Source organism: Geotrypetes seraphini, chromosome 6 (genome assembly GCF_902459505.1).
Source record: "Geotrypetes seraphini chromosome 6, aGeoSer1.1, whole genome shotgun sequence".
In the NCBI taxonomy this organism is placed as follows: Eukaryota; Metazoa; Chordata; class Amphibia; order Gymnophiona; family Dermophiidae; genus Geotrypetes; species Geotrypetes seraphini.
This window is the reverse complement of record NC_047089.1, coordinates 169,702,002-169,719,724: the sequence shown is the minus strand read 5'-3', so window position 1 is coordinate 169,719,724 and position 17,723 is coordinate 169,702,002. Positions and strand designations below refer to the sequence as shown.

Sequence of the window (17,723 nt, the reverse complement as noted above, 5' to 3'; positions counted from 1 at the left end):
TAACTATAAGCATTCTGGTTTTCTAGAAGGGTCAAGTCCTGTAATATTTAAAGCTACCTTGATTGCTTCTTTTCAACTGGAACCAGACTACAAGTGGATTCTAGAATGTATTTCCATTACAAAGACAAACATTTTCTTGGTTAAAGGGTCTTAATATTTCCTGACCTCTGTAAGGCTGCTCAGCAAAGACAGAAGGCCTTTTTTGGTCTATGCCTGTGCCTAGGGTTACCATATGGCTCCAGATAAAGGAGGACATATTGAGTCAAAGGATGGCCTTGGTATTAAATTCAAGCAAAGACTCAAAAGCACTGGCAACATTTGTCTTTGGTATACAAGGATGACAGAGAAGACTGATATTTACATAGGGAATTCAAAAAGTACCACAAACATGCAAAATCTTCAGCAGATAGATGCAAATGTTAATCAAGATTCATGAAAGTGTGCTATCACCACTAACACCATTAACACGCATCAATAATAAATACATTCCATTGCATAAAATGGAACCTAAGGTAAATAACACAAAAGCCCTCTTTTATCAAGCTGCATTAGGGTTTTGATATTGTGAATCACTATGGTAAAAGTTTCAATGCTCATAGGAATTCTGTGAGCGTCGGAGCTTTTACCCCAGCAGCCTGCAATTAAAAAACCCTAACGCAGCTTGATAAATAAGGGCCACTGGTACCCGAAAACTTGATAATGCCTTCTATTCCTTTGTCTGAGAAAATGAAAGTGCAGATGTCTAGTAGTTGAATTTGTCCTGGAGAAACTTGGGATCTTCAAAGTCTATGATGCTTTTCTTTTTCTTTTTTACTATTTCAATTTCAAGCCAAATACATAAAAAGACAACTTTGATAAAGAAACATAGGGCTCCTTTTACAAATGTGTGTTAGGGCCTTAACGCAGGAATAGTTACCGCCTCCTCTTGAGCAGGTGGTAGTTTTTCGGGTAGCGTGCGCTAAAAACACTAGCGCACCTTTGCTTGGAAGAATTGGATGCAGGCAAATATTAGGACTTTAGATGACGTTATGTCTAATGGAAAACTTCACAGCTGCAACAATCATTTGGCATTTTAAAGTCTCAACAATATAGGTGGTTGCAGTTGAATCAGGCTATTCAGAGTGGGTCCCTGAATGGAAAAATTTACAAACTTATTTTAGCTTGCAGACCCTTTGCTACCAAACAGATCTAGTAGGACATCAGGCTGCCCAGTGGTACAAATTGATTTCTGGATTTTTAAACAAGAAGCCAAAAAATAGTCATAGAGACATTTAGAGCATCGAGATAAAACAGTGTATTTCTGTGTCTCGTTGGCCACGAATTTGGGCTTGGAGGTTGAAATGTACAGCGTCAACATCTATGAGACAAACGTGGTTATTTTTATTGCATAGAATTTCTGGACCCCAGTTTGTTTAAATAAAATAGATAAGTCCAAATCTAATTATGTTAATGTAGGGACTTTGGATCATCTGTTATATTTTTGTCCTTTGATATTTATATTTTGGAAGTCAATTTGGGGACAAATAAATCTTGTTCTTGAAGCGGATATTCCATTAACATATGAAGCCATAATATGTGGAACGATATTACATGTTAAGCCCACTTTAGACAAATATAAGAACTGTCTTTTTATGATCGTGACAGGTATAGCTATCTAATTGATCACAAGTAACTGGAAAAACCATGACAGAATAAGTTACACTTTTTGGTGGGTGAATGTGTGTATTATATACAGATATGAAAGAATGAACTCGGAGTGTAGGGGATTTAGTAGTTCTTTTAATAAAGTGTGAAGCCCATTGACTAAATTTGTGAATTTATAAAATGTTTATTTATCTTTTCTTTTCTTCTTTTTAATTACCTTTACACATCCAGGGTAGGGGGTTGGGGGAAGGGAAATAAATCTTGATGGTTACACTTGGGTAATTTAATTATCATTATATATTATGTCTTATGTTATGTTATTAATAAAGAATGGGAGGAATTGATTGATAAATGTATTACCTGTATAGTTAATAGTGCAATGTATGTAGTACTTATTGAATTTTTTTTGTGTTTGTATTGCACTGTTTTAGTTTGAAAATCAATAAAGATTTTTTTTTTTTTAAAGGAGCCCATAGATTCATCATAAGCATACAGTATATACAGTATAAGAATCATAAAGATCATAGAACCTAAGAAAATATCCTTTTATCCTAGGAAGACCAAGATATATATCGAGAGAAAGCTGAAGACAAAAGGAATAATAAAGAAAATGCAAGACAATTATTTACTCTTTATGGTATAACAATTTTTATTGGTTTTCAGAACAAAGAGCAAACAGGCACTCAGACCAGGACAAAAACTGAAATACAACAGCCTAAACCCCCACCTCTCTCCCCCTCCTGAAGCAGGAAGGAGCTCCAGGATACAACACAAGGAAACAAAAGGATACTACAACAAATTAAGGGACCACAGCCCTCCAGGTACAGATCATATCCAAACAAAGCAAAAATTCACAAAGGTGCCCTGTTACAACAAAGCCCCCCTGCCCCACCAAACCCACAAAAAAAAAACCTCACTCCCCTCTTGCGCCTCCGCCCACCCGCACAATCCCAAATTTAGGAAAAGGAATTTAGGACCGCACTGCATGCCCTAGGAGCAAGGGACTGAATGTAGGGGTCCCATATCTGAAGGAATAGTCATTTACGTTTATAGCCGGTAGAGGCTACTCTCCGCTCCAAAAGCAAAAGTCTATTTCTCCAAGCTCAAAAGGAGGGAGCCACCGCAGTGGTTCACACAGACAGGATAATCTTTTTCCTCAAGACTCCAACCTGCTGCATAAACAGCCGCTGCCTTCGAAAAGGAAACCAAAAAGCTTCATATTTATCAAGCAGAAGGCCTGCAGCCGACATGGGTACCGTACAATCAGAAAGGGACTCCACATAAAGAAGCACCAATCTCCAAAACCGTTTAACCTTGGGGCACACCCAAAAGGCATAAATAAACAAATGGACATGATGAATACATTTCTGACAATCGGGTGATGGTATAAACCCTGATACATGAAGCTGGTTCTGTGTAAAATAGGCCCAATGGAGCACCCAATATTGACACTCTCGCAAGTCTTCATTTTCCAAAATGTTCGGGATCCATCTAATCAAAGCTTCCAAATCCAACGAAGCTGGGGGAATACCCAAATTGGTATACAACCTCTCCTGTAAAACAGCCCAACCAGGGGGTGAAATAAGACTCAAGGGTGCTGTGCAACCCAGAAACGGTGACGCCATCCTCCAAGTAAGGTTGCAACACCTCCTGAAAATGGGCCTCAATAGGGAAAATCAAGCTGACCTGGTCTAAGGAATGAATGTACTGTTGTAGTTTTTTTAAAGCCTAAAAATCCCCCAAGGAGAGCTGGTATCGAGCCTGCAGCTCCACACAAGGCTGAATTGTGCCATCAGTACGCATAACCTGATGTAAAAGAGTGGTGACATGAGAATTGAGCTTACGGAAGCTGGCATTTTTAGAACCCGGTGAAAACAGCACATTACCCTGAATAGCCAAGTATCCAGTCACCCGGAGATTGCCACCCAATGCACCCACTAGAAAAGACCAAATCTCCCGTAAGGATTTCAAAAGGATATTATTTTTAAAACAGTCTGGAAGTTGACGCTGTGAGACATGAAGGAGAGAAAGAATACTCCAGGGGGGGAAATAGGGCCGCCTCCAGCTGCTTAGGGGTATAATCTTCAGTCCCCTAAAAAATGCATCAAACAGGCCAGATTATAAGCCCTACAATCAGGAAGGCCCAAGCCCCCATGCCTCTAGGCTCCCAGCATAAATTTCAATGTCAGCTTCGGTTTCTTCTCATTCCAGCAGAAACAGGAGATCAAGGAATATAATTTCCGAATATCTTTCCTTAATAGCCATAGCGGTAAAAGTTGCAACATGTATAGCCATTTAGGAAAGTGACATGCTAAACAGTTGCACTCTCCCGTATAACGAGATGGGCAGGGAAGCCCAGAGAGTCAAAAGCTCATCCGTAACCTGGAACAATGACTCAACATTGCAACGATACAAAATCGATGTCCGGGGAGTCAAGATGATATCAATATAACGAAAAGAAGAAGACGACCATTGAAATGCAAACAATCCTGGCCAAGAATCCCGAAGCTGTGGAGAGGTGGGCATGGCCAGGGATTTATCAAGATTGAACTTAAAACCCAAGAAATCCCCACATTCGCGAAAAGTAGTCATCAAATTAGACAAGGAGGATACTGGATCAGAAAGATGGCCCAGAAGATCATCCGTAAAGGCCGATAGTTTAAATTCAGCAATTCCAATCCGGATCCTTTTAATGGACCCATTAGATAAAATATCCCGAACAAAGGGTCTAAAGACAGGGCAAAAAATAAAGGGAAAAGAGGACAGCCTTGACGCATCCCGCGAGCGATTGAAAAGGTCGCGGAGTCGAGCCCATTGGCCCGCACAAAGGCGTGAGGCGAGTGATAGAGCATACGTATGGCCTCCTGAAAAAAACCCACACAAACCATAGTGGTCTAAGACCGCAAAAAGGAACTGCCACAATACCCGGTGAAATGCCTTTTCATCATCAATGCTGACAAGAAGAGATGGAATCTGGTTTCTCTCGACATGTTCCAGCGTAGCCAATATGGTGCGTACATTATGAGTACTAGTACGGCCTCGCACAAATCTGACTTGGGGTAACACAATCAGCTTTGGTAAACAATGAGCCAATCTGTTGGCCAAGATCTTTGCGAATAATTTAGCTTCAGTTTTCAAAAGTGAAATTGGGCAATAGGATGACGAATGCTCTGGGTCCTTGTTTGGTTTTAATAAGACTATAATCTGTGCGGTCGTAAGCAAAGCAGCCATGGATCCCTGCTAGACTGAAGCATTGAAGGACTCTGTGAGAGTAGGGACTATATGGTCGCACGCTAACTTATAAAATTCCATCCGATAGCCATCCAGTCCTGGGGCTTTCAACAATTGCCCATCCCTTATAAATGTTATTTACCCTTTAAATCAAAAACTCAGAACCCCAGACTTCAGGAATCTGAACTGACAACAGCTTCGGCTTCCAAAATGAATTCAAGTTGTAAAATGCATAAGTCTGATTTTCAAAAACAAAAGAGTATATATACTTGCAGTAAAAAGTATCTGAAACTAAGCCTCCATAGATATAACCTGCTGATGTAAATATGATCCTTATAAAGGATCAGTAAAAAATATATATATATTCTTGTCCTTTGCATAGTTCTTCTGACACAACTCAAAAAATTGATTATGAAACTACATGCTGGCTCGGTTCCAGATCATCACAGCAATGATGCAGTCAGGCCTAGTGAAGTGGTTAAAATAAATGCTCTTCCTGGAGTGATCCATGCTAATATTCTCCTGGTGCTTCCAAAGAAGTTTCTAAATTGCCAAGTTTATTTTGATTTGATATACTGCATATCAATTATTTATGTGCTTTACAATAATAGAAAACTAATAATAGAAAAAAAGCCATAAAATCAAAAAGATAGAGGTTTAAAATTCCTGCAATCACGCACATTTCAGATCCAGCCGTGCCACGACCAACCCTCACCATATGTGATACCAAGACAATTAATATGCCTGTTTGAAAAATTATGTTTTCAAGCCCACTTTAAATTTATAATAGGAGTCCTCCGACCACAAACATTGTAACAAGTGTTCCACAAGGTGGGTCCGAGAGTATCAAAAATGGAATAATCTGTTTAAATGATGGAATTGTCAGCAAATTCTGTAAGAATGGAGAACATGACCAGGGACTTAGGGACAAAGAAGAAAAATCAAGACGAGAGGAAAATCATAAGCCAGAATACTAAGGACCTGCTTTACAAAGCCGCACTAGTGGCTGCCGCACGGCAACAGCCCCGAAGCCCTTTAAATCTCCATGGGCTTCAGGGCCGTTACCACGCAGCAGCCACTAGTGCGGCTTTGTAAAGCAGGCCCTTAGTATTCTGGCTAATGATTTTCCTCTCATCTTGTAAAACAGGCCCTGAACTAATGATAGAATTTTAAACTTTATTTTCACCATAATAGGGAGCCAATGTTTGGTTTTTAATAAAGGGATAAAGTGATCCCAACTGCCAGCCCCCGAGATCTTTCTGATATCAGTATTTTGTACCAATTGTAATCTCTTTATTTCAGTTAAACAAGGGTGTTAACAATAGTCAAGGTGACCTAAGACTAAGCAATGAAGCAAAATACAAAAGGCTTTATTATCAAAACAAAATTTCATTAAATAAATTAGTGTAACCAAAGGTTATTAAAAAAAAGAAAATATATCTGGGTACTCCTGAGCTTGAGACAGTGCCCTATCATTTGAAAGACTTCCCAATCTGGAAATTGCACATCCAACACTATTGCGACTGTTCCAGGCCACTGGAAAGTGAGGGGAGTCCCAAGCTGTGCTAAAGCCTGGACTGGCTAGAACCATTGCCATATGCATGTGTGGCATCATGGTTAAATGTGACCATACGTCCCGTTTTGAATGGGACTGTCCTGTTTTTAGGGAGTCTGTCCCTTTGTCCTGAAGCACAGCTTCAGGACGCCGAAATGTCCCATTTTCAGGGGCCCATTGCCAAAATGTCCCGCCCGCCGCCCTGTACCTTTTTTTAATCCTAGCGGCTGCCTGCTGATGTCTTCTGGCAGTGGCGCACCTGCCTGGTCCTGTGCCACTCACTGAATGGCTGCCATCAGTGAAGGACCAGACGTTTATAAGGTAACTGGGAGCAAAACTGTAACCACATAACAAAGAAGAATTATACTAATCTCGCACTGGAATGTTTCTTCTTAAAGCATCTTGCATAGTTCTCCTAAATCATGAGAAATAGCCAGCAGGGGAAAAGTTTGCTACCATGCAGTTTACCTCCAGCCTGTTTCTATTAACTAGTCTAATGCATCAATGCCACATATCAGAGCGTCTGATTGAAGATTTGAGCTGCTTTAAAGTTTTAGAGTGTTCCCTGCCGCCCAATACATTCAGTTGAGTGTGGCTGTATTATAATGCTGTTTGGTTTCCTGAAGCAGGAGCACGAAACGTGTGCACGTTGAAACCAAGAAACCAAGCTTTAAGTTAAGCCTTTTTTTTTTTTTCCTAATATTTATTTGGTATGAATTTGGCACAAATTTGGCACTATTTATTGCTTTAAAGCAGGGGTGTCCAACCTGCGGCCCAGTGAAGTATTTTGTGCAGCCCTGGTCGAGGGCAATGCAGTGTTTTCCTCTGCTGCCCCTATTTGTTTACCGTTTTGCCGGCTCCCTCCTCTGTCTTGCTGCAGCGTTTGCACGTTTGTGCGGCCCAAGAAACATTTTTTTCGGCCAATGCGGCCCAGGGAAGCCAAAAGGTTGGACACCCCTGCTTTAAAGTATGAAAGATTCAGTAATGATAGGGTGGTGAGGTGGCAAAATAGGAGTTTTTTACCTTCTGAGAAAGCCCTTCAATGTCTCTGAGCTGATCTTTACATATGTATAGCTTTATTTAGGTAATTTTTGGGGCAGTGCTCTGATTATTATATACAAAGTTTTTCACTGCCTGTTTTTTTTTTTTGAAGTATCTTTATTCCTTTACCCTGAATCTTTTTTGACATGTCAGTATTCAGCAAGAAAATACTGACTTCCATCTGAATTGTATGCCTTGAAATAACTGTAGTCAAATAGAGCCCTCCAGCATGAGTGTTCAAGGAACAAAGACACCAATTAGAACTAGCAAGCTCTTAACATCCTTTGTAGAGGTGCTATAATCTGCTCCATACAAATTTTGAGAGAGCTGATTAATCAAAGGTTGGTTTTTTTGTCATTGAAATAGATGGAAAAAAATTGTGGTACATGAGTTCCTCAACATATTATCTAGAATGATTTCCTGGCAACTCCAGATTGTCGAGAAGTAATGCATCAGCTCTGGTTTTTAATTGCTAACTCCAGAATTTTCTTTGAGAGCCAGATGCTCTAAAATTGCCGTTAAAATTTGGTGGGTCACTGTGGTGACAGTAAATTGTCCGATTTGAATAGGGCATTCGATTTTCAAACAATTTTGCATGCAAATGAATTTCACCGAGGTCTGCCGTAATCCCATCCGATCAGTCGTAGGAGAAAGCAACTGACACATGCACAGAATAGCTACGTTGTAAGGGCACATTATCGTAGCGCATTTTTATGAAACTTCCACTTGCAATCAGCAACTCAGACCTGCCGGTATAAGCTTTCTAACACAACAATACCAGCACCTCCTCACCTGTTGCTAATTTTGGATCATTAAAGGCCAGAGCTACATTTTGTGCATCATCTGGGCATCGATCAGAGTGCTAATTTTAATATTGATGAGCTCATTGTAATACATATACAAAAGACCACAATTAGCCATTTTGGGCATCAATAGCTGAAGTACTTCAATGCAAAACCGGTTAGAACTGGTTTAGCATTGATTGTTAAAAACACAGTGAATTTTAAGCATATGGGCCTGACAAGCTCTTAGAATTTTTTGAGAGTATAGTTTATAGCTTATGATTTATAACCCATTAGTTAGCAAGATGGTAAGATTAGCACATCCATAAGAACATAAGAATTGCCACTGCTGAGTCAGACCAGTGGTCCATCGTGCCCAGAAGTCCGCTCACGCGGCGGCCCTCTGGTCTAAGACCAGCACCCTAACTGAGACTAGCCCTACCAGCGCACATTCTTGTTCAGCAGAAACTTGTCTAACTTTGTCTTGAATCCTTGGAGGGTGTTTTCCCCGTGCCCATTCACCTTCCCCCAGCATGCCCCCTTCAAAAAAACATTTCAAAAATAAACAATGTGTTTGGTGTATTATTGTAAACCGCCTAGAACTCGAAGGGTAGGGCGGTATATAAGAATAAAATTATTATTATTATTATGCAGATGGCAAAACTAACAGAGAACACTTTAGCGTAGGTTTACCAGATTTGTTCCTGTCCCATTCTGCCTCCAGCCCCACCCACACACAAATCTCATCTCTTCTTCCTTGAGTCCAGGCCTCGTCTGGACGGCCTCTGAGCATGCGCAGATGCAATGTGATGACATCAGGAAGTGACATCAGAAGGGAGCTGAGGCTGGCGTAAGCAGCAGGTAGAATATGCTACTTGCGCTGGCAAACATTTCAAGAGGTGTGTGGGAGGGGGCAGAAAGGCACAGTACCCCTGTGAATATCACACCGAGGGTGAACTGCCTCCCCGCCAAAACCATCAATCTGTCTAGTACTGCACATGGGTAGGGTGTTATGACGAGGTTAATAAAATAAGAAAAATGAAGCAAGCACAGAAGATAAATATGAGATTGATTTACTCAAATGCATTAACATCAGTTGTTAATACACAGAATAAACATTGTTTACATGCATTAAAGAGAATAAACATTGTTTACATGCATTAAAGACCATTCTTAAGGAGATGCAAATGAATCATACATTATGACAGACAGTAAAGTTTGTACATGAATGTACATGCAGGTGGTACTGCACAAGGAGAAATATCACACTCGGGAAGGGGGAGAGGGCAGAGTGAAAAGTTAGACTCATGGAGGGAGAGATGTTCATTGTGGGAGAGACTATAAATTATGTGCTTATCTCTGGAAAATAGATGCACGCACTTAAGCCTGGATTCTATAGATGGTGCTCAGATTTGGGTGCCCAAATTTGGGCATGCTGCCGAGATGTATGCATATCTTAATTGGCTAAAGAGCCATTAATGAGCAATAATTAGATGCTAACAACCAATTATTGACATAATATTGGCACTCACACAGCATCCACAGCTGACCTGAAGCCTTTCCTCTGATGCAAAATCCCAGCATCAGAGGGAAAAAGCTTCCGGGTCAGCCACAGGCAACATTTAGGAACCACTGCCAGTGCCCATTTGAAAATGACAAATGTGGCTACACTGAAGAAGAAAGCAGGAAGCAGTACTTGGATGTTTGGACCTGGGCCTGGTGGGAGCCCCACAAGAGCAGCGTCTATCCCCGCAGGATCCAACCTCCCCATTACCACAGGAATGCCATGACAACGGTTCCTGATCCCGTAGCACTACTGCGGAAAGGTCCACCATTCCCATGACATTACCGGGGGATTTTAAAAGTTGTTCCCATTACCGCGGTATGACTATGGTAGCGGTTCCCAGGTCACTCTCTACTCTCAGGAGCAGGCTATTGCTTGCACAATGTAATCTTTCCCCTTCCTGAATTTGCAAGAAATTGAATCCTTGGATAAAACATTCACATTTCAAAATGTGCAAATGAACTACAGGAATTATGGATTTTTTTTTTATTGCCTTGCTTTTGCCTGAAACTGCAGTCTGACCCTGTTTATAAATGCTTATGTTTTTTTAATAAAAGAGCTATAAACTATTCATGAACCAGGTACATGTATTGGTGCTGAGCTATTTGAATGAATGCAAAGTACACATTAACAAAAAGAATTGCATAAAAGGTTGTACAATTAAGTAGCCCCTATTATCAAAGGAATCCTGCTGCAGACATCAAACAGAAGGAGTCATTTTGAAAACCATGCAGGCTGAACTTAAGAACAATCAATAAAACTTAGGCTCTTAGCACTACAATAAACATTGTGTGATTTTTCTTGCAGTATGTCCTTCTTCACATTCAAGGTAAATTGCTTTAGCTCTTGTGGATTTTTAGAATGGCTGTTTTGTTCAAAAGGTAAATCAATGATGCAATTTAACAATTAAAGCCTAATTTAAAAAGATTTGGAACAACTCTAAACTTTCATATATATATATACACATATAGATATAGATAATCTGACTGTATTTTTCTTTCTTTCCCTTAACCTATCCCCCTGCAAGGATGTAATTCTAACACTCCAAGAAAAGCTTTCTATCAAGTGTATTGAACATTTTTCATTGATGCTGGAGCAACAGTCTGAAGGATCAGGAACCAAACTTCTCCTGCTTCACGAACAGGAGACTCTAACTCAGGTTGGTTGCACATCACAGCTGACAGCTTATACACTGGGAAAAGAGTGAGAGTGGAAAGTCATGCAATCAAATTAGTCTATTTATTAAAATAATTCAATGCATGTTTTAGACCAGGGATCTCCAAAGTCCCTCCTTGAGGGCCAAATCCAGTCGAGTTTTCAGGATTTCCCTAATGAATATGCATTGAAAGCAGTGCATGCACATAGATCTCATGCATATTCATTGGGGAAATCCTGAAAACCCGACTGGATTCGGCCCTCAATGAGGGACTTTGGAGACCCCAATTTTAGACTATTCTGAAATCAAATGTGAAACAGATATGACCATTGTATCTGTCCAAGTGTAATAACATTTGCAGGAAAATGGAAAAAGGAAATTACATTAAATTACTGACTTGTATTTCGCCATAACCTCGCAGTTCTAGGCGGATTACAAAAGAGGTATGCTGGACATTTCCAGGAACATTACAGGTTTAGGAGCTAAAGAGAAGACTGAGACTTATTTAGAAGCATGGGAAACTTAGGTACGGTATTAATTTGTCTTGACAAGGTTCTGAAAAAGCAGGGTCGTTATATCCCTTCAGATGTAATCTGGCGATGCTAACAGGATATTTTCGCTGCCTGTGTTGCTAATAATCCGTCATATGATGGGGGTGGAGAATAAATGGAGTCTGAGTTTTCCTTGGTCTGGTTGAGGTATTCCAGATAAGACCATCATTCAAGTAGGTGTGGTAGAGCCATTCAGAGATTTGTATAGTAGACAGTAGAATTTGAATACTATTTGAGATAGTATTGGGAGCCAATGCGTGTCTAGGTATGCTGTGGTGATGTGGTCATATTTGCTTAATGAGAAGATCAGTCTGAGGGCTGTGTTTTGAACAGTCTGTAATTGTTTTATCATGCTTACGGGTCATGGTAGTTATAGGACATTGCAATAGTCTAGAGGTCCCAGAACTATGGACTGGACTAGGAGTTGGAATTGCTCCCTGTCGAAGAATTTTTTTATTTGTCATAAGTTCTGCATGACTGCGAAGGATATCTGGATTGTTTTGTTGATTTGCAGTTGCATAGTGCAGCATCTGTCTATCATCACCCTGAGAAGTTTTAGGACGGGTTGTATGGTATATATGGTGGATTTTATTTCTCTGCCTGTTATGGATGGAGCTTTGTCTTTTTCAAGCAGTAGGAACTTTATTTTGTCTGTGTTCAGCTTAAGTTTGTGGTCTGTCATCCATTTTTCGACTGCTTCTGTTGTCATATGCAATTTTCCTGTTGTGGTGGTAGTTGATTGGTCAAAAGGAAGGAGGATGGTAATGTCATCTGCGTAGCTGTAAGATGTTAGCCCTAATTTGTCCAAGCAGGTACTATGGGAGGTGACGTACAGGTTAAAAAGCATAGGAGATAATGGAGATCCTTGGGGGACACCATAGGGTTGGACCAGGATTCAGATATTTCTTTGTTTGTTTTGACTTTATAGTTTCTAGCTTGCAGGAATTCTTGGAACCAAGTGTGAACCCTTGCCTGTGATTCCTATTGCTTCCAGTATTTGTAATAGTATGGTGTGATCTACTAGGTCGAATGCAGCTGAAAGGTCTTGTTGAATGACCAGCATTTTCTTTCATTTGCTTAGGTATTGTCGGACTGTGTCCAGAAGAGACACTAGTAGTGTTTCTTTGCTGTAGTTGGACCTGAAGCCTGATTGTGAGGGTGAAGTAGATTGTGGTAGGTAGTTTGTGAGGTACTGTGCCACTAGGCCTTCCATTAGTTTTCCGTATATTGATATTAAGGCAATGGGTCTATAGCTGGAGGGGAAGTTAATTGTGCCCTTTGATGGAGGCAGAGCTTACCCAAGATGGCGATCTGAGTGTGTCTGCGGAGACGCCGTCGCTCTCGTGGTGGAATTTCTTAGAGATTATGGTGAAAAGGAAGTCGAAAATACGGGTTTTTCCTGTTGAAGCAACAGCACCATCGGGTCCGATGGATTTCTTCGTGGAACACAGCTTGCAAACTACACAACCGGAGGTTACCATGACTGAAGAGACCGCACAAGCTGAGGTGTCGGATCTCTCCTTCGAGGAAGTCATTCTCTCTCCGGATGAGCGAAGACCGCCTAGCTGCCCCGTTGCAACGGAGGAGTCGTTTGTCGACGTACCGGCTCGGGATGCCCTCTTGCTGTCCTCTCGGAATGGGAGGACTAACCCTGTTAGGGGGAAGGAGGAGCCCTCAGAATCACAGCAAGCAGCGAAGAGAACCCAGCAAGCTCAAAGAGACTCTCCAAGCACTCAGGAGGCTTACAGGTACTTTGGGAGCCCATGAATTTTCTTTGATTTCTGAAATGGTTATTGGCTCTTTGGCCACAGCAGGGAATATTGGAACTGAGATTGTTCCCTTGCAAAGGCCTAAGGTAATCACTATGGAATCCATATGGGTGGCCATATTGAACATGCAAACTTCACTGGGGACCCAAATTCAACAGTTATCCTCACGTTGTACTACTGTACTTTCAGAAAACTTGGAACTTAAAAATAAGGTATCAAGTCTGGAAAACAAAATGAGCGACACTGAGACTAAAGTAAAATCTTTGGAAGCACAAGCCCTGACTTGGGTTAAGGACAGTGCTAGTTTGCACTTTAAACAAGAAATGCTTGAAAACTCTATTAGGAGGAATAATCTTCAGATTATAAATTTTCCGAAAGTACAATCTACACCTGCCCTTACTATGTTTAAAAGATATTTGTCAGAAATTTTGAAGATACCAGAAATCTCGTATCCACCTCTCTCAAAAATATATTACCCTTTAAAGAAAGTTAAACCTCAAAATCCAAACTTAAATCAGCAGAATTTATCTGTTGATAGTTTGGATCTGACTCAGTTTCTAGAGAGGTCGGATACTGAGATTCAGGTTCCAGCTACATTAATAGTACAGTTTGCAATTGACTCGGACAGGGATTGGATGCTTAAGATGTTTTTTAAGCATAAAGATGTTCCATTTATGACAAATATAATGTATGACAAATATAATGTATCTCGTCAAACCCAGAGAAGAAGAAAACAATTTCTAGTATTAAGACCTCAGGCTGTACAACTAGGGGCAACCTTTGTTCTAAGATATCCCTGTAAGTGTGTCATAATATTTGGAGGGAATAGATATGTATTCTATGAACCACAACAGTTATCTAAGTTTATTTCTGATAGAGAGTCATCATGAGCTTCTGTGTTCTCAAGTTAGCTTTAAGAAGATTGTTCAAGAGCGGTCAGATCGCCTCTTAATTTGCCTTATATTTAGTTTTCTGATTACCTTATTTCAGCTTTTTTCTCTTTAACTTTGTCTCCGATATAGTGGACTAATAATGCATTGTATAGGTCTATACCTTTTCAAAATTGTTTGGAAGTTTGATTTAATTTCAATATACATTGTATGTTTGCTTATTGACTTGTAATTACTGTCAATTATTAAATATCAATAAATAAATAAATAATTATTTTTAAAAAAAAAATTGCACCCTTTGGGTCTTTAGTGATTGGGGTGATGATTATTTCGCTCAGCTCTTGTGGGAATTGGCCCTCTCTGAACAGTGATTGTATCTAGTCCCTGAGGTGAGTACGAAATGTAGGGGGGAGGCTTTGTCTAGTGTGTCAATGTTTAGGATGGCTAAACCTCCCCCTCATTTTTTCTCTCAACAGACCACTATGAGTTTGTAACCTTTGTGGACAGAATTCTATTATACAAGGGTCGGAGTCAGAGGTTAGTCAGGTTTTGGCTAGGAATAGGCATCCTAGTTTCTAAGTTACTACCCAGTCCCATATTAGGTTGGCTTTAGGGCCTAGTGCTCTTATTGGGGAGTATTCTGTTAAGTTGTTAACCCTTTTTGGGTGTATTGGGGGTGGGGGGCTTGGAAAGAGGCGTGTGAATATTTGTCTTCTTCCCCATGTTGGGGGGATGTTGTGGCACATATAGGATGAGAAGTCTACTAGGATTCGGTCTTCGTAGCTTCTCCTAATTGGGTGATATGGCCTGTTGGCTGTTAGTACTACTGGGATTGGGAAAATAAGGTTCCCTACCAATTTCCAGTTGGCTAGGATTAGGGTAAGTAGAAAAATAATGTACATTTGTTTTTTTGTGAAAGGCTTCATTTTGGTTGTTTTGGGGGTTTTTGTTTTTGTGTGTGTTCCTTGTGGGTTGGTGAATTAAAGTCCTGGGCTTGGGCCTTCTTAGAAACATAGAAATTGACGGCAGAAAAGGGCTGTAACCCATCGAGTCTGCCCATACCAATGACCCACTCCCCGACTTTTACTCCCCTATAGATCCCACGTGAATATCCCATTTTCTCTTAAAATCTGACACGCTGTTGGCCTCAATCACCTGCTGAGGCAGCTCGTTCCAATGATCGACCACCCTTTCGGTGAAGAAGTACTTTCTAGCATCACCTTGAAATTTCCCTCCCCTGATTTTCAGCGAGTGTCCTCTGGTTACCGAGGGCCCTGTAAGACTGAAGATATCATCTTTCACCTCTATACGCCCCGTGATATACTTAAAGGTCTCAATCATGTCCCCCCTCTCTCTTCGCTCCTCCAGTGAGTACATCTTGGTCCTCATGATGGGCCACACAAAGGGCCCTTTGGTCTGGCCCTTCGGTGGGGCCCACCGGCAGAGTAGGTTCTCCTGTCAGGTGTCCCTTTAAAGGGCCAATGGGAGGTTGGATGTTTTGGGCAAGATTTCCACAAACCCAGCAAAAAAAAAAAATCCATTTTCAAAACTGTCAGATGTCTATCTTTTATAACTTTTGGTCTTTAGGACGTCTATTTCTTGTGGCCATTTTCAAAAATAAAAACAATCACATGAAAAACGCACAAAAGCAAGTTTTGTAGACATATCCAACTGATGTTGGCAGAGGAGACCCCATCAGTTGAGTCAGTTTCAGGGATTCCTGCTGGTTCAGTTGATGGAGATTCCTCCAGCCAGTATCAGTTGAGCCGCAGAGCCCTCCCCCAACATCCCCCAACATTGCTGAAACCCCCCGACAACTATGGATCCTTCCCGACATCCCTCCCCACATCCCCCCAACATTGCTGGACCCCCCAACATCCCCCCAACATTTCTGAATTCCCCCCACCCTGACATCCCCAGATCTTCCTCAACATCCCTCCCACCAACATTGTCGGACTCCCCTGCCATATCCCCAGACTCCCCCCCATACCTGCCAATGACAGATCAGCAGGAGGGAAGCCCACTCCCTCATGCCTTCAGGGCCAAGTGCTGCAAATGATGGACTTCCCCCTCCCAGTGCATCTTGGGATGCAGTGGGAGGGGCCTAAGGCCATGATTGGCTCAAAATGATTAAAATCTAATTTGGCAGATTGGCAACATGCAGTTCTGTTCACAGAAATCCAAAGTTTACCTATTTTGTTTAGTATCTACATCAAGCCTCTGGGTGATGAACATACAATTCTACATCTACAGTATTTTGATGATGGGTAACTCTACAACTTCGAGTGAACTGATTGCCTGTCTTAAAGCAACTCAGGAATGGGCAAAATAACAACAAATTCTGACTGAACCTAATCAATTCTATGGGTTCCTAACACAAGTGGACAGGTACCTGACATCAAAATACCATTAGGGAATATGAACCCCTCCTAAAATCACAGGTCAGGAATATTTGAATACTCCTGATCCTGCAATTAGGGAAAGGAAAAATATTATAACTGCCTTTCTGTGGTTCCAAAGTGGTTTACATACTCCTATGTATACAGGTATTTATTTTGTACCGGGCTGAATGAAAAGTTAAATGGCTTGCCTAGAGTCACAAGCCTCTGCTGTGGGAATCACCCCAGGTTCTCAGGCTGCTGCGCTAACCATTGGCTATTTCTTCACTCCTGGTCGCAGTTGGAAATAGGATCCTGAGCTTGATGGACCTTCAATCTCTTATGTACCTTCAACTCTTATGCTCTTATGTTCCTAGCTATTTCTTTCACCTGCAGCAAATACAAAATCTCTCTATATATAGTGAAAAGATGAATCTGACTACAATGCCGCATGCTGTTATAATGTCACAACTAGACTCCAATAATGCTCTGTCCATTGGTCAAACCAGAAAGAGTTGCCTCCGCTACAACTAATTCAGAATAATGCAGCATGACTGGTAGAGGGCTGCAAGCACTGGAATACGTCACACCCTTCCTAAGCTATACTCATTTCCATCTTATAAGATCAAATTTAATACTATCTTTGATTTTCAAGTTCCTCAGGCAAAGTGGGTCAGAATACCTAAACAATAAGTTAGGTCTCTACACACCTTTGAGTCCTCTAAGGTCTGCTCAAGGAGCATCACTATCTGTACCCTCATCAAACTGCTCCTGCTTACTTGTAAAACCAGACTCACAAACTCATAATTCCTTATTCCTGTTCTAGAACTTTAAGATTCAATTCTCAAAATCTTCTTGTAATCCCCTCCATTTGTGAAATATTCGACAACACTACGCGTAAATCAATTTTCTCCGTAATGGCTCTGACACTTTGGAACGCAACTCAGACAAGAACATCCTTATCGTTATTCAAATCCAAGCTTAAAACCTTCCTATTTCAAGGTGCTTTTGATATGGGTTAACACTTTCCTGCTTTATGAAGACATACAGAAGAGATTTCCTCCCCGTGTCTCTTTCTCACTTAATTTTATTGTAACTTTATTTCTCATCCCCAGCTTCCCTATGTTTCATGTTAGTCAAATCTATTTTAGACCATGAATTT

At 40.9% G+C, this 17,723-nt stretch overlaps 1 protein-coding gene across 6 annotated transcripts in view; it reads left to right on the top strand.

Annotated features, from left to right (window-relative positions):
* FRMPD4 (FERM and PDZ domain containing 4) overlaps nucleotides 1–17,723 on the top strand; it is a 726,784-nt gene that overhangs the window by 626,626 nt on the left and 82,435 nt on the right. For all 6 annotated transcript variants that reach the window (XM_033948887.1, XM_033948890.1, XM_033948886.1 and 3 more), the window contains exon 8: nucleotides 10,845–10,976. In XM_033948887.1, coding sequence (XP_033804778.1) covers nucleotides 10,845–10,976 — 132 coding nt within the window. The remainder of the gene's footprint in view (nucleotides 1–10,844; nucleotides 10,977–17,723) is intronic.